Here is a 21,773-nt window from a genome sequence, read left to right on the forward strand (position 1 = left end):
GCCCTGTATTACTCCTGTTTTAAAGAAAGGAAGCCAGTGCCTCTGTTAGCAACTGTAAAACCTGGACTCAAACACAGTTCAACTTCCTTACTATTGGGGGCCCCTGCTGCGGAAGCCTTGTGAACAATCTCCCCATTGCACTGGGAGTGGACCTGGCACCAATCAGACACTGAGAATTAACAGCTTACTGGGCCAGTGAGGACTAGAATGCCCCTCTGACAACAGTGCCACACACAGGCTCTGGCACCCCCAGGTTAACAGGCTGGGCCTCAGGCTTCCTGATTAGGAAATAGAAGTCGTGGGGGCGTGCAGAGACTGTCTAGCTCCTATGCCTGGGGGCTGGGCCTGCACACAGCAGCTGTCGACTCAATAATCAATGCTGATATCAATGCTGATAAAGCCCTAAGGCCATTTCTTTGGTACCAGGGACCACTGTGATAGATCACAAACAACAGGCATCAGGAATGTTGAGCCACTAGGGTCATCTGAGGTCCCTTATAGAGCTGACCTATGGGTGCTATGGCCAAAAGATATGCACGGGAAGATGGTATGTATGAGGAGGGGTAGGCCTTCTGGGGTTCAGGGCCTCGGCAGTCTAGGTTCTGAGAAGGCAGGGGTTCTGAATTTTTTTGGTACCTGTGAGCTCAGTCAGGGGATCAAAAGAGCCCAAGGAAGGCGCAGGTGGCGGTGGCGGCAGTTCATTGTCCTTGACTAGCTCCTCTGCCTTCTGTCGGAGCCTGGACGCTTCCATCTGCGACTCTTCCAGAAGTCCCCCTAGAGTAACAAGGTGGAGAAGCATACAGATTTACCCAGTCCAGTGTATGGCTCTCCCCATTCCCATGCTAGACCTGGCCATGGACTGACTTTATTACCACCATGGCTATGTGAGCTGTAAGTCCAAGCTTATGCTGCCTCCCTCCCCAAAACAGGCCATCATAAGAATAGTCTGGCTGTGGGGCCTAAAGAAACCTCCTACCTCTGGCCTCCTCTTCCTGTCTACCTCTCCCTCCACATCTGCCCACCCCCAGGCAGAAAGTGAGAGGTTCCTGAGGGACTGCCTACATTCTAGGCCTCAATCTCCCTTCTGCAGGTGAAGAAATGAAAACCCTCCCTACCCCCAACCACCGCTACCCCAAGTGGTTTCTGCCAAGCAGGGAAAAAGCACTTGGAAAGCCAGGGTGCTAGGTCCTCCACACCAAGCTTGAACACAAAGAAAGCGACTTCCAGACACAGTGCGAGGAGAGTGAGAGGAAATGAGTGACGGCTCTGCTCCAAGGAGAAGCATGCTGTGCAGTGGTCAGGAGTGGGCAAGGATGGAGGGATGGGCTGGACAGTGGGGGTAGCTTGAGCAGAAGCGGAGGAATAGAGCCAAGGGCCCTGCTGCACTGAGCTCTGGGCCAGCTCTGCTCCTGGCCGGGCATCCAAGCCCTGGGTTCTGGGCCAGCTCTGCTCCTGGCCGGGCATCCAAGCCCTGGGTTCTGGGGGTGCTCTGGCACACTGGCTCTCCTCATCTCGCACACTTCACTTCTCCAACAGGTCGAGACCGTTCTGGCTCCAGGTCCACAAACTGAGCCTTGTGCTCTTCTCCTCATGCATGCTTCCCTCTTGGTCTCTCAAGGACACCCTTTGGGGTGGGAGAAGTCAGGGCTGGGAATGCTATCACTAGGCTACAGAGTGCACAAAGATGCCAGGGGCTAACACTGGGTCACAGGGACAGCAACGTGATGGGCAGAGGCACCTGCCAGCCTTTGTGAGGGGGCTAGCATTGCAGGCTGCGGGAAGAGGGACAACAGGGGGAGGGTACGGTCTGCTTTACCTAACGTCTTTATCCCTTGTATTTGTCCCTTCAGCCGGGTATTCTCCAACACTAGGCGTTCAAAAGCTGCTGATGCCTCTCCCAGAGGCGTGCTGCCCCCTGGGTCGTAGATCCGGTAGGGTCCTCTCCCTTCCATGAGGGTAAGTCAACCCCTGCTGTGACGGCCACCTGGCTGTAGGGACAATGGCAGACATCAGAGGGCTGGCCAGGCCCTTAGGTCATCTTTTCTGGGGATGATGTTCTAGTCTGCCACAGCTCCAAAAAGGAGTCCCCATGATCCAGAACAGAACACTCAAGTCAGGCTGGCCTGAGCCCTGCACTGCATAGTACAGCAGTCCCTTCTGAGCATAACTGGAGCAGCATCCGCTCTTTTCAGCAGGTGCACCACACTGTGGCTCATTTGCAATGGTAGTAAATTAAGTGTTGGGTGAGATAGAGAATCTGGCAAGGAGTCAGGAGAGACCTGAGTGTCTGTCCGCTTGGCCCCTCCCAATATCTACCACATACCAGCAAAATATACAGCACTCAAATAAATGGCTTGGTCACAAACTCACTATGGGGATGGGGGAGCCCCTCTTCCTCTCCTAGAGGGGAAACGTAAGTCCTAAACAATGATCTCTAAGTTAAGGAAAAGACCCTGACTAGGTTCTAACACACTGTTAACTTTCTTCTTGGTCTTCAGTCCTGACTACTCAGTCCCATTCAGTTCCAAGCAGAAGAATTTCCCATCAGACCACTGGGTAGCACATTTCCGAATGCTGTAAACTGTTGTTGTATATCTGCTTTATTTCATTTAAAACTACTTTGTAATTACTGTAGACTCCTGTGGCTTAGCAAAGCAACCTTCATTCATTCATGCTCACATTCATTCAAACGACTTCTGGGGTTCAGGTGCCAGGTAGTAGTAGTCTGGGTGCGGGGTACTGGTCTGAGTGCTGGTTACCAGTCTGGGGTACTGGGCAATAATTCCAAAAGACTTCCATGGGGAATGGGAAACTCAGGATTTAGGGGTACTGAACCACTCTTTTGACCTCCACAGTGTCCCATTAAAGACAAGCATGCAGCAGGGTTAGTGACAGTGACTTCATCATCATTTGCTAACTGCATGTTTGTCTCTGATGTATTCTGCCAGGGGCCCAGCAATCCTCATTTTATAAAGCGACAACGGAGACCACTGAGCCTAACTCTTCAGGCAGAGAGCAAGGCCAGTATGTGGGCACCAGATGCAGAGCTTTGCCTGGAAGGGCCATAGTTCCTACTCCGGCTAGATACACAAGGTGGGGACCCATAGCTCCCTTAACACAGGCCACCAAATAGTCTCTGGCTCAGTGGTTCTCAACCTTCCTAATGCTATGACCCTTTAATACAGTTCCTCATGCGTTAGTGAACCCCAACCATAAAATTATTTGTGTTCCTACTTCGTAACTGTAATTTTGCTACTGTTATGAATCATAATGTAAATATCTGTGTCTTCAGTTGGTCTTAGGCGACCCCTGTGAAAGGGTCATTGAACCCCACCCCTCCAGGGTCATGACCCGCAGAGAACCCTGCTCTAGCTGTTTTCTTCAGTATAAGAACCATCAGCTGTCTTATGCTGGGGACGGAGCAGGGCCTTGTACACGGGACTCCACTAACACAGCCACACCCACAGCCCCATAAGCATCAGCCCCTTTACCAGGTGTACCTGTAGAACAACTGGGCCAGAAGGAAAAAAACGAAGCTGGACAAGCACCCTACCCCCACCCCAAGGCTGACAAACACCAGCTGAACACCCACTGCAGAGGTACCCACTCCCTGCTGGGCCCTGTGAGGCAAAGGACAGCTGCCCACACACCCGCACTGCTAGCTAGGAGGGACTTTTTTAACCTGAAAGGTCAGCACACACTGCGGAATGGCAAACACTGATGTGCTCTTGAGCAAAAGGAGACGATGTGGGTGAAGCACTAGGTAGACAGCTGGGCACTCAGACCACCAGCCCTCATGAGGGTCCTCCTTTGCTCGCCTATGCTTGTCACCACGTGACTGTGCCCGGCTGGAGCCAGCACCTGTCCACTAGCCTAATTCCTTCCTGGACAGAAACAGGCTTATCGTATCTCTGTATTCCTGTAACAGCACAGGAAGCGGTGGCGGCGGTGGGTGGGTGTCATCTGAAAGGGAGGAACAGAGTTCACAAAAAATGGGGAAATTGAGGCTGGGGCCACCTGAGTGGCAAGTAGCTCCAGGTAGCCTGGGTTCCCAGTCTCATTTCCCAGGGTTCACAGTAGACTCGGAGTCACTGTTATGGGGCAGTTTGGTCACTTTCTTCTCTGTGTGGCTTTCTCAGAAGATAAAGCTCCACACAGGCAGGAGCTTTATCTGAAGAGCCCAAGGCCAGGGCTTCTTCAGAAAGCAGTGAACGCACAGGTCCAACACATACCACCTATTCCAAGGCCTAGAGCCTGAAGTTCGGAATTTACCCCACCTCCCAAGGGCCCATGTTTAAAACAGCCAGCCAACCCAGCCACCATCCCTGGGCACGGTGGCGAGGTGCCAGCCCAACACTTCTAGAATCAAAACTAGAATCACTGCCACTGTCTCCCAGAGATGCCCAGATAAGGCCAGGTGGCAGGCTAGTATGTAGGAGCTGACAAGTGAGGGGTTCATAGGAAACACGACCATAGTGGATAGGGAATGACCCCACTATGGCCTTTGGGGAAGACAGAGCTGGGGCAGGGGTCAGGCTCCTTGCAAGGTAGCAGACTGAGGAGAAACCCCAGAAAGGAGTGACCTGAGAGATGCCAGGAGGAAAGCTGTGAGGGTTGAGTGGCTTCCAGCCAAGCTCTGGCCCAGTGGCTAGGGCACAGCATGGCCACTGATGGTGTACAAGGATCAAGGGACTTCCAAGGACTCTCCACGAGGGCTCTCCCAATACAACAAAGCCAGTCTCACCCTCAGGCAGAAGACACTCATAGGGAACTAACTGTCAGAGACTGAGAAGCTGATCAAGAGAGGAGGTATGGTCCCCAGAGACCAGAGCAGGGGACAGACAGGAAGATCAGAGCCTGCCTTCATGAGATTCTCCCTCCAGGTCCATTCAGGGCCTGGTGCAAGGAGGCCAAGGCCACACAAAGGCCCATTTCCTTGTGGGTCTGGCTGCAGACTATTAACCAGGGCCCAGGATGAGGCTGTACTGACCACCTATACAGATGCCACTATTCAGCAAGGGACCTTCCTGCAGTGGGGACACCAACATCTTGCCCAAATCAGAGACAGACACTGATAAAGAGGCAGCCAACTCAGACCTTCTTAGGTAAGCCCTGGGCTGGTGAGTGGCTCCCCATGACACCCCCTGAAATAGATCTGGGGCTTCATGACAGAACTAGAGAGGCCTGGTTTGAGGACAGAAAAGAGCATGGTAGTGAAGTGAAGCTGTAACACGGGACGCTCTGTGGCTGAGGAGCAGCTAGGGGTGTACATGGGGCAGTAGAGTGGGCCCCCATTCCTGACCCACTTCTGGAAGAGAGGGTTGGGAGGAGAGAGTCCCACTAAATTCACATTCAGCTCCTGACTGTCTCAGAGTGCCTGGCCACTGCCATGTTCTCACGGCGGAAGAAGTGGGAGTAGGCACCAGGAAGGATGGGGTACTGAACCACAGGGAAGGGCTCCATGACCCCCAAAGTCATGCTAATTTGCATAGCCACTAACATTCACAGCATTCTAAGTCTCAGGCACTCTTCTTTCACTTGACTGTCCCAACAGTCCTGGGAAGAAGGCAAGATCTTGAGAAACAAGATCACCAAGCTCCCACTAATGTCTCTGGTTTCTGGCTGTATTGGGGCCAGCTATGCCCTACAGCCCTGGAGGCAGTGAAGGGAATGGCTCCAGCACATCACATCATGGTGGCAAAGGTCTATGTCCTCAGCAGAGGCAGAGCTGTGAGATATGCCAGCAGATGTGACCAGAACATAGGGACAAGGGAAACTCAGAAAAACAACAACAAACCCTGCCTGTCCCTCCTCTGTTGTTCTATGACCTTGGCCTCCTACCCCCTTATGCAAGGGGGGATGTGCATGAGACAGACAGAAGCTGCCTGACTAGAAAGCTGAGTGCCGTTCTAATGGCCAAAGGATGAGAGGGACCCAAGCCTGCAGAGCAACAGCAGGGCAGAGAGCAGAGGAGACGGAATACTGGATGCATAGATGTACAGCTGTAGAAGCAGGAAGAAGGTTCCACCCAGGACCAGGGAACGTGAGAGAAACAGGCCATGCACTAGCATGGTCTTGTATTATCACACTGCACTCTGGGGCCTCACCTGTCCGGGGCCCAGCTCTGTCCACCCTGCAGCTGTGGAATGTTGGGTCAGTCACTTATCCATTCTGGCCCCAACTGCTCTTCTGTAAAACAGGATTATAAAAATCTACCAGGCTAAGGTGAAGACATTTAATAGCGTGTCTGTACATAGTGGTAGCAGTTCTCACTTCTGACTTTATTTCCCAACCATGATTTACTCAACAAGAAAACATGTTTCAGAATGAAATAACCAATATAACGAGCAGGTGGTTCCCAGCTCAGTATGTAGCACACTGTAGGTATTCAGCAAAGGGGATCCCACCACTATGCCCAGCTGACCTAAGAACTGTCCCGACACTCCATCCTTGGTTGCTTTTTATTTTTATTTTGTCTGTGTGTGTGCCCGCGTTTGTGCGTACAGGCAAGTATGAGTGTGGTGTGAGTGTGGGTACTGTTGTGTGTGCATGCACCAAAGGGACAACCTTCTGTGTCATTCCTCAGGAGTTGTCTACTTTTCAGTTTTTGAGGCAGGGTCTCACACGGGGACCTGTAGGTTCAATGACTAGGCTAGGCTGGGCAGCGAAGGAATCCCCGGGGATCTGCCTGTTTCCTCCTCCGAAGCACTGAATACGGTAAGAGCTGCCAAGCCCATTTTTTTTTGTTGTTGTTGTTGTGTTTTGTTTGTTTTCAAGACAGGGATTCAAGTGTAGTTTTGGAGCTTGTCTGGAACTCACTCTATAGACTAGGCTGGTCTTGAACTCACAGAGATCCACCTGCCTCTGCCTCTTGTATGCTGGGGTTAAAGGCGTGGGCCATCATTGTGGGTTCTAGGAATTAAACTCAGTCCTTTTTATGTTTGTGAAGCAAGCACTTTACTTCCCCAAGCCCTGCTACTTATTTATGTACTGTGGAGCTGAGGATGGAACCCACATGCTAAGCAAGCACTCTGTCACTCAACTATATCCTCGGTTGTTCTTAGTATGAGCCTTACTATGTAGCTAGCCTCAAACTCACAGACCTCCCTGTGCCTTCTGAGTCTTGGGATATAGCCATGTGCCATCATACCTAGCTCTCTCTTGTGCTCTCTCTTGTTCTCTCTCTCTCTCTCTCTCTCTCTCTCTCTCTCTCTCTCTCTCTTTCTTTCATGCCAGCCTTAAACTCCCCATGTAGCCAAGGACAACACTGGATTCCTGATTCTCCTGCCTCCACTTCTCTAGTACTGGATCACAGGCATGTGCCAAAATGCTTGGCTGAACTGGATATTCCCTAAGGTCTGTCCTAATTCTAATGGTTCAGGATTTACTACTTCCACAGCCCACCCCTTTCTGACCTTAACAGGACTATCATCTGTCCCCAGCTCTAGCCTCTACAGCCTGAGGGATTCTAGACTCACCAGTGAGTGAGCTCATTCAGGGACACACACACACACACACACACAAGCACGCACGCACGCGCGCGTACGCACACACGCACAGAGGAGGAGCAAAGGCCTTGGGCTGATGGCTGTTTGCAGGTCCAGCTACAAGAAACGCAGGGCTCCAGCCAAACCTGGGGACTGTGCCCCTCTAGCACAGCACACATCCCTCCCTGGGCTCTCTTCCCTTTCCTGTGCTGAATCACTACAGAAGGAGTCCCTACTGTCCTCTTGATACTTGGTTCACAGCACTTGCCTGGAATGTCAGCTGGGTTTAAAATGACACACACAAGGAGTGCTCAGAAGGGTGAGGTAAGGAAATGAAGTGGCTGGTTCAGCACCACCACGCGCCAGGTGCTGGCTGAACCATTACACACCACCTCATCCAGAGTAAATACGCTTACGCCTGCTTTCCAGCAAAGAGATCAAGCCACCTGCCTAGACAGCAAGCAGGAGCAGACTCAGAGGGGCTAAGCTATCTGTCTGAGGATACACAGCTTGTTGTGTGTCAACAAACAATCTAGCTTTCAGTGCCCAGGGAGGAAGAGGCAGAATCCCACAAGGAAGAACCCAGTCTCTGGCTTCCATCTCTGTCTACCCTGACCTGGAGTCACCTGGGCTCAGCATCTCAGGCTGGAAGGCAGCAGAGGATGGGGTTCTGCAAGACTGAATTTGGCACTTGGCACAATGGTGCCTGCACAACTGCTCCCAATTCTACTTCTGATGGCTTTTACATCCTGGGTGCCAATGGAAGAAGAAGTCACTCCTCTCAAGTCAGTCTAAAAGGTCTGGAACCTCAGGGCTTGCTTTGTAGCTGATCAGGTCTTGCTCCTGGCATTGTCCCACCACCTGCCAATCCAGTATCCTGCAGCAGGCCCTGGAACTGGACACAACACTCAGGTATTGCCTCACAATCAGAAACACGGGGACTTTTGCTTCCACAAAAGTACAGACAGAGCCCTGGCAGTCATGTTTCTTACAGTAAGGCATATACATTAAAAAAAGTATCTGCTATAGTCGGACAGTGAACGTCCCCCAAAGCCCTACATGTTATTAAGTCTGATCCTAGGGTGCCTCACTCCCTTTTCTTTCTGTTTCATGACTGAGGAGGTGAGTGACCTTGCTGTCCATCCCTCCCCATGTACTCCCACTGTGCTATGCTGCCTTACTGCAGGCCCAAGGCAATCATAACTGTCCAGAAGCAGTGACCAAACCACGCAACTGTGCGGCAAAACAGGCCTGTCCTTAAAGGACAGCTGCATCCTTTATCAATGCTGTCACCAGCCTGTGTGTCACAGGCCGAGCTGAGAATCAAGCCCTGCTGTAGAGAAGCAAGCTGGGGGCCACTTCCCTTGTCCAGTGTGCCAGAGCTAACCCACCCAGTGAACCTCTATCACAGCTTCTAGAGATTTCTGCATCGGACCACACAGGGGCTGGATGGAAAGTGGACTGTTGTGTGCTTCATAACAGCAAAAATATCCTGAATGGCCATCAAAAGGGCATTGGCTTAATAAACCAAGGTGTAGCTGATATGTGGAATGCTATATAGGAAACAAATCCTTGGGGTTCCCTGCTTTGTGAAGATACAGAAAAATGCCCATAAAATAAAAAGTCAAGTGCAGATTATGTGTGAACAAGATTTCCAGGGCACATACCCTAAATGTACACCCAAAAAAGAAGGAAAAGAAAAAAAAAGGTTGGACGGATACATGCCAAACACTGCTGACTGGCTGACAACCATAGAAAAGGCCCCAGCGGAGGGCTGCTGTCTTCTGAAGCCTTTCCTTAATTCCTCGTAGGGGAAATCTAGACTCTTATGCAACTGGTGGGGAGGGAGAAGACAATTTTTACCATAGGCAGGGGTTGTCCATCTTTCCTTTCTCAGCTCTTTGAGACAGGGTCTATATAGCCCAGCCTAGCCTCTAAATTTGTTACAGCCAACGATGACCTTGAGCCCTGATCGATCCTTCAGCCTCCATCTCTCAACTGCAGGTACCCACAGAGGTCAAAAGGGGGAAGAGAAAATCCTGACTGCAGGTATGTACCCAAGGCCAGGAACAAGCGCAAGAAAGGGCAGCACAATCCCTGCTCTGCTCTCAGAGAGCCAAGTCCAGAGGGCGGGGCCTAACCCAAGGCCAGATCTCAAGGATGAAAGTGGAGCCTAAATCACAGCATCGCATCACAGGCCTGGTCTGAGCTTCTGTTACCAATAAGACCCAAAGGGCCGAGTCAGCAGCCCCGCTACCAGGCCCACTGCCCTTCATACCCTCCCCTCAGCTAGGGCCCAGAATTGATAAGGGGTGTCACTGAGCCAGGAGGCCTCAACCATCAGCTGAGAGGCCAACCTTAGGACAAGAGGGATGGCATCTGGAGTAGCCTGTCTCTCGGCGCCCAAATACCACAGCTGACTTATGCAACCCTGTAACTCCCCTTTCAGAGGAAGATGCCAGTTTTTGTGAACTCTCCTTATACCAAATATGGTGGGAAGAGAATTTAGACTCCGGCCTCTCTCTGCTGCCTCCCCAGGGCCTGTTGTTCTGTTTTCCCTATGGGAAATGCTGTGTGAACCAAGTGGGAAGCACAGAGCTGTCTGCAAACCTCAATGTGAAACCCAAACAGGAGTCATTGTGGCTATGAAAGGGCCAGAGAAAGGAAAGCTAAATCAGATGCTCATCTCAAAGGGCAGCAAAGGGCCCACGAAAGGAGGAAAATGGATCAATACACTGTGGCTGTGGCGAAGCCTCGAGGAATATAGCACAGCAGTGAAAATGAATGGTGCGGCTGGTAGGGTACAAACTTGGACGACTCTTTCATATGCAGATTGTGTTGGAATGGGAAAATGAGAAGGCTCAGAACACATCTGACAACATACAAAGCAAGGTTACACACTGGTCAGGGATGCATGCACACATTCATATATAAGTTGAAAGAAACACGAAAGAGAACTGGGGAGAGGGCTCAGACATTCAAGTGCATACCACGAGAGCATGAGAACCTCTGGTTTATCCCAGAACACACATTTGGGGAGGGGGGAGCCAGTGACATGGCCAAGAGGTTAAAGGTGCTTACTCCCTAAACTGGAAACCTGACTTTGATCTCACCACATGACAGAGGAGAGAACCAAGCCCTTTATAAGTTGTCCTCTGGCCTTCACACAGACATAATAAATAAATGTCATCATACATTTACAAAGTCAGAAGGCAAACATGATGGGCATGATGGCTCACACTAGCAATCCCAGTATGAGTGCAACACCAGCCTGGGGGCATTGCCTGTAATCTCAGAGCTGAGGAGCTGGACACAGATAAATCCCCAGAACAGTCTAGCCTAATGGGTAAGTCCTAGGCCAGGGGGAGAGAGCCTGTCTCAGAAAAACACAGCACCCAGTGGTGAGTCAAGGTTAGCCAAGTGAAGATCAGGGTTGGGGAACCTAGACCAGCGCAGTTAGTTATGGAAGGGGTGGAGACCAAACTGAGGACCCTGACTTAGGGGCTCCTCCACACTACAAAGGCCAACTCTGGCCTCATCTCCACCCCCCAAGGCTGAGGCCTTGGTCTGTCCTCCCTTGTGCTCTGCAGGGAAAATGTTCCTTCATGACTCCAGGCTCAGGGAACAGCCTGGGGACAAGGCCAGTGAGGAAAGGTAGCCCTGCGGGGACAACAATCAGAAAGGAGCCAGCGAGGCCTCAGCAGTTGCTCTTTCCAGTCACTGGGGTGACCGTCCAGTGCAGGTCACAGGAAGAACACAGAGAACTAATTTCCTGCAGCAGCCTGGTGGCTGCCAAGTTCTGCTGTGGCTGGAAACATGACACCTCTCCTGAGGGTCAAGGTGGACAGGGTCCAGCAGAGGGGCATGCAGTAGACATCAGCAGGAGGCACAAAAAGACCTGACCCAGCTGGAGCCAACGAGGACCGTTCAGTGAGTTGACAATGAGGGTCCAGTGGCTTGGCTGTCACCATTTGGACCATTCATTTCATTGGGATTTTTGAGACAGGGTCTGGCCTTGAACTTGAAATATTAGCAAAGAATGACCTTGAACTTCTGGCTCTCTTACCACTACTTCTGAATGGTGGAATTACAGGTGTTCACTAACACACCTGGTTTATGCAGTACAGAGAACGGAACCAAAGAATTCACTCATGGTAGGTAAGCACCCCACTAACTGAGCCACATCCTAGGCCCAACATTTGGAACAGAGCAAAGGACAAGTCATTCAGAAAGCACAGAACACAGGCCAGTAGATGGCTAGAGGTGGGTTATTCAGAAGCCTGGTAAGTGAGGTCACTTGCCACCTGTGGCTGAGATTCTAACAGCCTCAACAATAACCTCAGCCAGTATGCAGAGAGATCTGCAGGGTGATACTGCCATCCCTTGGAGCTGGGTGAGGAAGCAAGGGGGTGCAGCATCCTTGACTACACCAGGAGCCATCACAGTGGGGTAACAAATGGACACTCCCATGCCTGGAATCTCTGGGGGTCTTGCCCAGCCCAGCAGACAACTCTCCACCAAGCACAACCTCACTCCATGTCTGTCACATCCATTCAAACCCTAAAAGGTTCAGGCCCTACTCTGTATGTCACCATCTTTCCATGACCTATCCTTAATATCACCTCCCTCTGGGAGTCTTGCTTAACCAATCAGGTGCCCCTGAATGACTTCAGATCCTAGGTATATCCATGATGGCTAGCCTTATTCACTGTCCACTGGTCCATGATGCTGTCAGGAAGAGCTCTGAACCAGGAGCACAGAAAGGCAAAGCCAGGCCCTCACATACAGGTGGGGCCTAAACAGCCCCCCAGCTGAAAGCTCAGAGGAACATCAGAAAACATACCCTCCAGTAATCCACCCCAGAACTCACGCTGCAGACCAGGCTGGCCTTGAACTCAGAGATCTGCCTTCCACAGCCTCCTGAGCATGGGAGCAAAAGCCTGCACCACCACACCACACACCGCTCACAAATACGCTTATTTTAGATCATGATAAATGAATGAAAAAAAGTAGTAATATGACGGAAAGTGAAAGGGGGGCTATTTTGCATAGGAAGAACAGGGAAGGCCCCTCTGAGAAGGTGACATTTGAGCTGAGACTCAACAGATAAGGAAAAACCAGCCATGGGAAGGTCTGGGAACTGTGTTCTGGGCACTGGGATGGCAGGGGTTGAGGACGAAACATGAGAACGAGCTGAGCACACACACAGCTTGGGAAAAGCGGGTAGCATGGCCTACCAAATCGCAGTGGGCACAGAAGCGAACCTGTAACCGGTGGAGGGAGGAAGACAAACAACCTCTCAAAGCACCATCATACTCAAACCAGGTCGGCCTGACCCAGCCAGGACATCCGGGCCAGAGACACAGCAGCACGGGGGTGAAGGAATGAGTCAGACCCATGGCTTCCTGGGGCCCCAAGGGAGCTGCTATGGGCATCCAGAGACAGGCACCCACCCCTAGCTATACTGTACCCACACTCACAGGATACCCACGTGGAGGGGACAACATGATCGCATATAAGCATGCAGAACACTCCCACCTGCCGCTCTCAGAGGGACAGGATTAAATGTGTCCACCAAGGGCTGGCCCTTGAATACTTTCCAAGGACACAGCAATGGCAACAGTCTAAGCCGATGGAAAAAGAATAGGGCCCCTGGAGACAGGGTGTAGTTCAGGTGAGAGAGCGCTTGTCTAGCATGGATGAAACCCTGGGTTCAATCTCCAGTACCACATAAACCAGGATTAGTGCACGCCTCTAATCCCAGCCCTCAAAGGGATGCAGAAGGATCAGAAGCTCAATATTATTCTCTGCTACAAGTGAATTCAAGGCCAGCCTGGGCTAGAAAGACCCTGTTACAAAATAAAACTATGGAGTTTACAACTAGCGAGATGGCTCAGTGAGAAAAGGTGTGTGCCGCCCAGCCCAATATCCTGAGTTAAAGTCCCAAAACCCACATGGGAGAAGGAAACAGCCAACTCCTCAAAGTTGTTCTCGGACCCCCACATGGGCATGGGCACCTTGGCATGCACTCACCCCCATCTAAGCACAAACAAATGTAAACTTAAAAACCAACAACAGAGGGCCTTGCTGAAAACTGATGGCTACTAAACCTGAAAACTACTACCAGGTTGGTCAGAAAGAATAAATGAGAGCCAGGCATGGTGGAACACCCCTGTAATCCCAGCGGGTGGAGGACCAGGTCAGCTTTACCTACAGAGTTCAAGGTCAGCCTGGACTACAAGACTGTCTCCCAAAAAGAGGGGAAAAAAGATTAAAAAGTTTTAAAAATTCATCTCACCAGCGTAAGTTACTAGAATTATCATTATGGGTTAGTTTCACAGGCCATTTGCTAGGGACAAAGGGACACTGAGCCTGCTTAGTTAGTGTGAGCATTCCACTCTCCGAACAAAATGTTCTCCGTCAAGGACCGAAAAAACCATTCTGAGAGTCCCCCTGACTGTCCACTCATGAGTCTGAATTCCCCTCTACCACACCCCTCATTGTTGGTCGCATGAGTAAGAGCTGATCAAATCCCACTTTGACTGACTGTGAAATCAAAATGATGCATCAGGAATCCACACGTTTCCCACACTGTCATTCAGCAAGGGGGTGGGGACCGCTACTGCTGAGACCTTTGCTTCATCCATGAAAGTCCCTCCCTCCCTTTTACCAAAACAGTTCCTCACTGACAGCCCCAAATTCCCACCCACTGCCGGGCACAAGATGAATACATGCACAGCAAACCACTTCCATGCACATGATCTCACACAGAGGCGCAGGAACTTCCCACGGGCCAAACACAACCCAAAGCATAAAAGCCATCTCTCCTAAATCATTCCCAGAAACTCATTGAATCTACCCAGCACCTGTGTACACAAATGCCTCCCGGGCTGTGCAAGGTGAGCTCAATAAGGATGGAACTGAGGGCTTTGCAGCCAAACATTCATATCCCGACTTTGCAACTCACTAGTTATGTGATTACAATCTGCAAGTTGCCTGTGTTCCTCGCTGGTGAGGTGAAGATATAAAGTAACATTCATGGAGAAGGGGTGGCCACGGAGCCTGAGCAGGAGTTCAATCCCGGGTGGGAACCCACGAGGTTTGGAGAGAGAGAAATGAGTCAGGCAAGTTGTCTGTCCACAACCTTACATGCAAACAATAAATAAATGTATTTTTAAAAGAAGTAACAGTCACCGGGCGGTGGTGGTGCACGCCTTTAATCCCAGCACTGGGGAGGCAGAGGCAGAGGCAGGTGGATTTCTGTGAATTCAAGGCCTGCCTGGTCTACAAAGTGAGTTCCAGGACAGGCTCTAAAGCTACAGAGAAACCCTGTCTTGAAGAAAAAAAAAAACCATTGAGTCAGAATGAATGTAACAGTTGGATGAGTTTCACACTAAAAATTTAGATCAACACTTGGTTGCACGCCTTTTATCCTCGCACTCCGGATAAAAGCAGGAGGGTCTCTGAGTTCGAGGCCAGACTGTTCTATGCAGCGAATTCCAGACCAGACAGTACTACACAGTGAGACCTTGTCTCAAAACAAACAAGAAAAGACTGTCTGGAAATCGATCAATAAGCGGGGCTATGATGCTGATTTTCGTCATTACGACGTCTACACACTGCAACCCAAACTTTGCTCGCTGGGGTCCGCGGGCCGGTCCCAGGAGCGCTTACGCATGCGCGTCCGGCTGGCAGTGAGGGCCGGGAGTCTCCGAAGCCTGACGAGACGCCGACACCTCACGACGCCGGGACTCCCGCCACTAGCCCTCGCTCCCGGCGCAGGCCCCGGTCTCCTCCCGCCTGCCCATCCCCCCAGCGGCCCCGCTCACCCTACGACGAGAACTTCGGGGCACGGAGCCAGACTCTACAGCCCTAGGCTCCGGTCGGTACCAGGAAATGCTGGAGCCACGCCACGCCCCTGGGAAAGTCCCCGGAGACCGACGCGCCGTCCATCCAATAGCGCTGCGCGCTGGGCGCGCCGGGGGTGGGGCCTGCGATGTAAACAGCCGCAGCGGTTTGACTGGGTGGAGCAGTTCGCGGCTTCGCGGCTCAAACCTAGGGGGCCTGAGGACACTGTGCCGGACCACCCAGGTCCAACTCGGTCCATACCTCCTGTGTCCCGGGAGTGCACTAAGCACCGGATGCCAACTACCGGGTCTGTTCTAGTTCCCAGATGCAGGACCTGCTTTCTCGGCACTTCGGAGGCTGAGGCAGGAGGATCCTGAGTTTGAGGCCAGCCTGGGATATACGAGATCACATTTCACCCCACCACCAGCAGAAATACACACACACACACACACACACACACACACACACACACACACACACACACACACGTATATATAATTCTGGCCCCAAAAGTAAGGCAATTTAGAAAGACACCTGACGTTGACCTCTGGGCTCCATAGACATGAACATAGCGGAAAGCCTTGGCTTTGTAATAAAAGTTTTTAAAACAAGGAGGACAAAAAAAAAAAAAAAAAAAAAAAAAAAACAAGGAGGACAGTAGGTTTTTCAGGAGGAAGATTGAAACATTCTCTGTCACTGGAATTGTTGAAAACGTTGACAGGTCTTCATCTTCTGGACTGGGGATGAGGATCTAGGGGGCTCTTTCATACATGCCCTCATTTTACATAAAGAGAGATCTATCAATGGGAACTGTGAGCAGGCACCTACTTAAGCATATGTCTTCTCCAAGGACCCTCCTTTCAGGCTTTCTGTCATCTGTGTCCCAGTTACCTCACAGGAGATGGCAGGTTTGCAAAACGACATTCTAGGTCACATTTCTTTTTTTTCTTTTTTTCTTTTTTTTTTGGATTTTTCGAGACAGGGTTTCTCCGTAGCTTTTGGTTCCTGTCCCGGAACTAGCTCTTGTAGACCAGGCTGGACTTGAACTCACAGAGATCCGCCTGCCTCTGCCTCCCGTTTGTGCTGGGATTAAAGGCGTCTAGGTCACATTTCTTATGGAAAGAAGCATGCATGTGTCTTGATTCTGAAGGGAGAGAGGTCAGATTTCCCCAAGAGAAGATGCACAATCACCCTCAGGAGAGGCTGCAGGGGGAACTGGGTCCTTTGTCCTATGTATCAATTCTCCAAAGGTCTGTGTCTCTCTGCCTCTTTTCCCTGTGCTTCCCAATTTGCCTCTTCCTGGAATGTTCACTCCCTAAATCTTGTCCCAGCTCTTCACTCCTACCTACTACCCAGTACTGAGATTTCCTTTAAAATGAAGTCTCCAATAATTTCCAATCAGATTGCATACTGCTTCCACTGTTTTAGTAAGATATTTGACCTCAGAAAGTTGAGTGGTTTCATTCCCACAAATGTCCATGATTCCTAGGTAGCCTTTAAAGATTTGAGATTTGGGATTTGAGGCCAGCCTGGTCTAAGTACTAAGTTCAAAGCCAGCCACAGCTTCACGGTAAGACCAGGTCTCAAAACAAACAGAAAAACAAACAAAAAACCCTACCACCAATAAAACCACCTAGGGGTCAGTGAAATGGGTCAGAGTTAGGTAAAAGTGCTTGCTGACCAGCTTGAGGACCTGAGTTCAATCCCTGGAACCCATAAGGTGGAAGGAGACTGACTCCTGGAAGTGGAGGAATCTCTAGAGTGGGTGGGTGGGGGTCTCACCGTGTGGTCCCAAACTGGTCTAGACCTCTCCGTCCCCCTGCCTGACCTTTAAGTGAAGAGATAACTTTGCATGGCCACACCCAAAACTTTCTTTTCTGTTCTGCTCAACCACTGAAGGTCATCTTCTTATCCTTGTCCGCCTAAGGTTTCACTCCGAAGCAGAGCGCTGCACCACCAGAGCTGCCTTGAACCTCAGTGTTGCTCAAGGCCACAGGCATTGACACAATCAAAACCAGAACCCAGGGCCTTGGTTCCAGGTCCTGTTTGCTTTCTCTCCACAGAGCTGTGTTGTCTCCACAGTGTCAGAATGGCGCTCTCTCTCTCTCTCTCTCTCTCTCTCTCTCTCTCTCTCTCTCTCTCTCTCTCTCTCTCTCTCCTTTTCTCCTTCCCTGGCCTCAAACTTGCAAGGTAGATTGATCCCTTGAACTCCTGATCTCCCGCCCCCACCTCCCCTCTCCTGGGTTACAGACTTGCACCACCACTGCCCAGTTTATGTAGCACAGGAGACAGAACACAGGGCTTCCAGCATGCAGGGCAAGCTCTCTACTGAGCTTCACCCCCACACCTTTTTCGCTTTCTTACAGAAGCATAGGTCCCAACCCCAACCCAGGTTGTACCTCCCCCTCAGGTGTTTGTGAGAATGAATGTGGTAAAGACAGGCTCGGCACACACTAGCATCAGAGAAATGATGATGTCCAGATGTGGGTTACACGCATTGATAGATTTTACTGTTAAACCCATCAATGTAATCTTCTTTGGTTCCATCCCCCTAGACTTGGGACATGGAGCTGGCGAGAGGCAGATGCCCCTAGCCTGGCATCCTCTGCCACCTCCTTAGCCTGGAAGGGAGTTTCCAAGTTGGGAGGTGAGTGACTCAGGCAGGTGGCAACCTCTTACTCTAGTTCTAGAGTGTCAACAAGCACCTCAAAAAGCCCCACCTGGGAGGAGAACCACACTGCCTGTGTTTTGTTTTGCTTTGTGCTAAAGAAGACAGGGTCCCGTCCTTTCTGCCACTCCCTCCTCTACCAGGGAGGCTCCAAAGTAGCCAAGTGCACACTTCTAAAAACATACCTTGAAAAGACTATGCACAATCAAGTGACAGAAGCAGGAAGTGGGGGCTGTGGCATAAAAGGGTTAGAAGATAACATGAAGGGGCTGGGGAAATGGCTAGGGAGCAAGAACCCTGGCTGCCCAAGCATGAGGACCTGATGTGAACATACGGCACTCAGTTCAAAAGTCAGGCGTGGCTGTGTGTATGTCTAAAACCCTGTTGCTGTTGGGCTAGGAGGTGGAGACAGGAGGATTGTCAGCTTAGCTGACTACTGGCCTAGCTCCAGGTTCGGTAAGAGACTTTGCCTCAACGGAACAAGGAACAACGTGATAAAGCAGGGTACATGATGTTCTCTTTTGGTCTCTACATATGTGTGTACCCTCCCCCTCCACACGCGTATACAACACACACACACACACAGAGTGAGAGAGAGAAGATGGAGTACGTGCTAGTTTACACTTTTACATAATTCATCTCCCATCCAGTCTGTGACAATCAGGTGGATGGATGCTCACTGGAGTTCATACAGGGCTTCATGCCAGGCTCTTAAGCATCATGTCACAATGTCTCACCAGCTAGCAGGACACAGAACTCAGAATGCCAGCCTCAAAAGGATCTGTAGAAATGACCAAAACCCCAACCATACTCAAGTGATGATATTTGCAATGAAATACGAACAAGAGGGCAGAGACATGACCACCCTTTTTGGGTGGAGCTGCATTGGGGCCAGAGCAAGGCTAGTACTTGCAGCAGGTGTGACCCTGAGTTTTAGATGAATGTTGTCGCCAGCACCTGGGCTCCCCCATGGGAGCACCTGCTTTCCTCCTACATGCTCCAACTGATGGGAGGCACAGCTGCTTGCCTGTGTGTTTGTGTATGTGTGTGAGCCTCAGTATGAGTGTGTATGCATATTTGTGTGTGGTTGAGTGTGTGTGTATGTGTACTGAGCATAGGTATGTGGATGTCAGAGGTCAATCTGGGTGTCGTTCCTCAATAACCCTCCACTAGGTCTCTTACTGGGACCTGTGATCTAAGCTTGCTGGCCAATAAGCCCTAGGGATTCACTTATCTCTCTCCTCCGGTGCTGGGACTATAAGTGGCATCACTATATTCATCTTTTTCTACATAGGCTCTGGAGATTGAACTTAAACCCTCAACTGACCGAGCTATCCCATTACCCCTTCTTGGCTTTTTTGAGACAGGGGTATCACGTAGCCCAGGTTAGCCTCAAAATCATTGCGTAGTGAGGAAGACATTTTATTTCTGGTTCTCATGACTCCAGCCAGGTCCTGGGTGCTGGGATGCCTCACCACATCTGATGTCTACTCTCCTGAGAACCTCAACAGAGCTTTATGTGTGGTAGGCGAGCCCTCTGCCTCCCGAACTAAGCTTAATTCCCAAACTGGAAACAGACTCAAACCAGCATGAACCTTATTCTGTTAGAATGAGGACTGGGAGCCTCGGCTGTGAGAGGGTGGGACTGAAGGGCCTGGGTAGGAGTTGTTAAACAGTCCTGGATCCCTTCCTGGATCCTTAGCCCGAGGCGATCTTGGAATACAAAACCCTTCAGTGGATTCTAGGTACTTTCTGCTCTTGGGTGTGTGCTTATCAAAAAGAGAGATTTGGGTGATAGTTAATTGAGATAAGGAATGTCAAACATGTGACATTGACTAAAATGGTGCTTGAGGGTGCTGGTGGTGATTGCTGAGAAGGGGTGCGGGTGAGGACAGAGTCCTCACCTACCATGCACAAGAGCACTGGATTCAGTCCCTGGTGCCTCAGTAAATCAAATGTGACGGCACACATCTGTAATCCTGAACATCTGTAATCCTGAACATCTGTAATCCTGAACCTGAGAGGTGGAGGCAAGAGGACCAGAAGCTCAAGTTCCTCCTCAGATCCATAGGAAAGTTTGGGCTAGCTTGGGATACATGAGACTCAGCTGGAAAGAAAGGAAGGGAGGAAGAAAAGAAGGAAGGAAGGAAAAAAAGAAGAAAGGAAGAAAAATAAGAAGAAAGATGGGGGGACTGTAGAGATGGCTCAGTGATTCAGAGCCCTGGCTGCTCTTCTAGAGGACCCGGGTTCAATTCCCAGCACCCACATGGCATCTTGCAACTGTCTGTAGCTCTAGTTCCAGGGGCTCTGACACCAATACACATTAAAAAAAAAAAAAAAAAAACTTTTAAAAGTGTCTTGTATTTTAAAAAAATAACAAAAAGAAAGGAAGGAAGGAAAGATGGCTTGCCAGCCGGAAGTAGTACTGAATGCTCCAATCTCCAGCTCTATGGAGACAGAGGTAGGAGGACCAAAAATCCAAGGCCAGCCTGGGCTATATGAGACTCTGACTCAAAACAGCAACAGCAACAAGCTTTTCCCCCGCCAATCACACACACCAGAAACTGTCACTAAATGAACTATATCTGTAGTCCCAGCTCCCCTCAGCCTAAGGAGTTTTTAAACTCTGTCTTCATAGGTGAAGGCCGCAATATTTTTGTGCTCATTTAGCATCTTTTACATATATTTATCTATTGCAAGTGCATATGTGCGTTCATGCGTGTGTGTGTGTGTATACTGTTGCACGCACACATTCCACAGCACATGTGTGGATGTCAGAGGACAGTTTGTAGTTCTTTCTCTCCTACTATATGAGTCCCAGGGACTAAACTCAGGTTGTCAAACTCAACAGCAAGCGCTCTACCCACTGAACCACCTTTCCAGGCCTCATTCATCATCGCAAGGCGAATAAAACCATTTACATTCACAGCTTGCCCTGTTCCCAAGATACCGGCCATATAGTAATTAAGGTGCCACTCACATCTGCACCCTTGTTTCCTAAGCAAGCCTGTGAAGGCAGTGTCAGTTTGTGGCACACACAGAGAAATGGCCCTAGTGACACGAAGCATAATAGTTATGGTTTGGGATAGCAGGGAGTACGGATCTTCCTTTCCTGAAGGGGATCCCAGGCCCACAGCTGGGGATCTCTTTGCCTGGATCTCACTGAGAACTCTGAGGAGCTGGTGTCTGGCCATGACTGCTGAGTTTTTCTCCAGCCTCTTTCCCTTCTCTTTCTCCTTCCCAGCTCCTTTCCCCCTCTGTCCCTAACCTGCCTGTTATTCTCTGGTTTCTAGGGCACCACTAGAAGAGAAGAAAGGACAGTGACACCCGGGAAATTCCCAGCTCGTCACAGACTGGCCCTGCCAGGCCCCTCCCACAGTCTCTAGGAGTCCTGGGTCTGCTTCTCTCTGCCTGGCCCTCCTAACTCCAGGTCTGAGTATCAAGCTGGCTTAAGGCTGGGATCCCAACTTGCTCCTGGTCATCTTTCTGGAAGTGGAAATAGTTCAGCCCCGAGGGGAGGCAGACCCACAGGACGAGAACATTTCCCAATCCTGGGAAGCCCTACCAGGTTCTGAGAGCGGTTCTCTCTCAACCTACCCCCACCTTCTCATGTCTTCTAGGACCTCTCCACATTCCTCCCTCATTCTGCCGCCCAGAGGTCACTGTCAAATGTCTGACACAGCCCCTGACCCTTACCCTCCTTAGCCAGGGACTTCCCTGGGCTGGGCCTCTGACCAGTTTTGGAAAAACTGGACTGTTTGTAATCAAAG

The 21,773-nt window shown here is 50.6% G+C and overlaps 1 protein-coding gene across 7 annotated transcripts in view; it reads right to left on the reverse strand.

Moving 5' to 3' along the window:
• Positions 1–21,773, reverse strand: part of Tnip1 (TNFAIP3 interacting protein 1) — a 49,496-nt gene that overhangs the window by 26,929 nt on the left and 794 nt on the right. For 3 of the 7 annotated variants that reach the window (XM_057773279.1, XM_057773278.1, XM_057773276.1), the window contains exons 2-3: positions 1,817–1,988; positions 637–774 (exon numbers count right to left, since the gene is read on the reverse strand). In XM_057773279.1, coding sequence (XP_057629262.1) covers positions 637–774; positions 1,817–1,952 — 274 coding nt within the window. In that variant the 5' untranslated portion in view covers positions 1,953–1,988. Of the gene's footprint in view, positions 1–636; positions 775–1,816; positions 1,989–6,107; positions 6,161–15,316; positions 15,398–21,773 lie in introns of those variants that run through there. The other 4 variants (XM_057773277.1, XM_057773281.1, XM_057773282.1 and 1 more) reach the window with 4 other exon arrangements.

Source organism: Chionomys nivalis, chromosome 7, assembly GCF_950005125.1.
Source record: "Chionomys nivalis chromosome 7, mChiNiv1.1, whole genome shotgun sequence".
In the NCBI taxonomy this organism is placed as follows: domain Eukaryota; kingdom Metazoa; phylum Chordata; class Mammalia; order Rodentia; family Cricetidae; genus Chionomys; species Chionomys nivalis.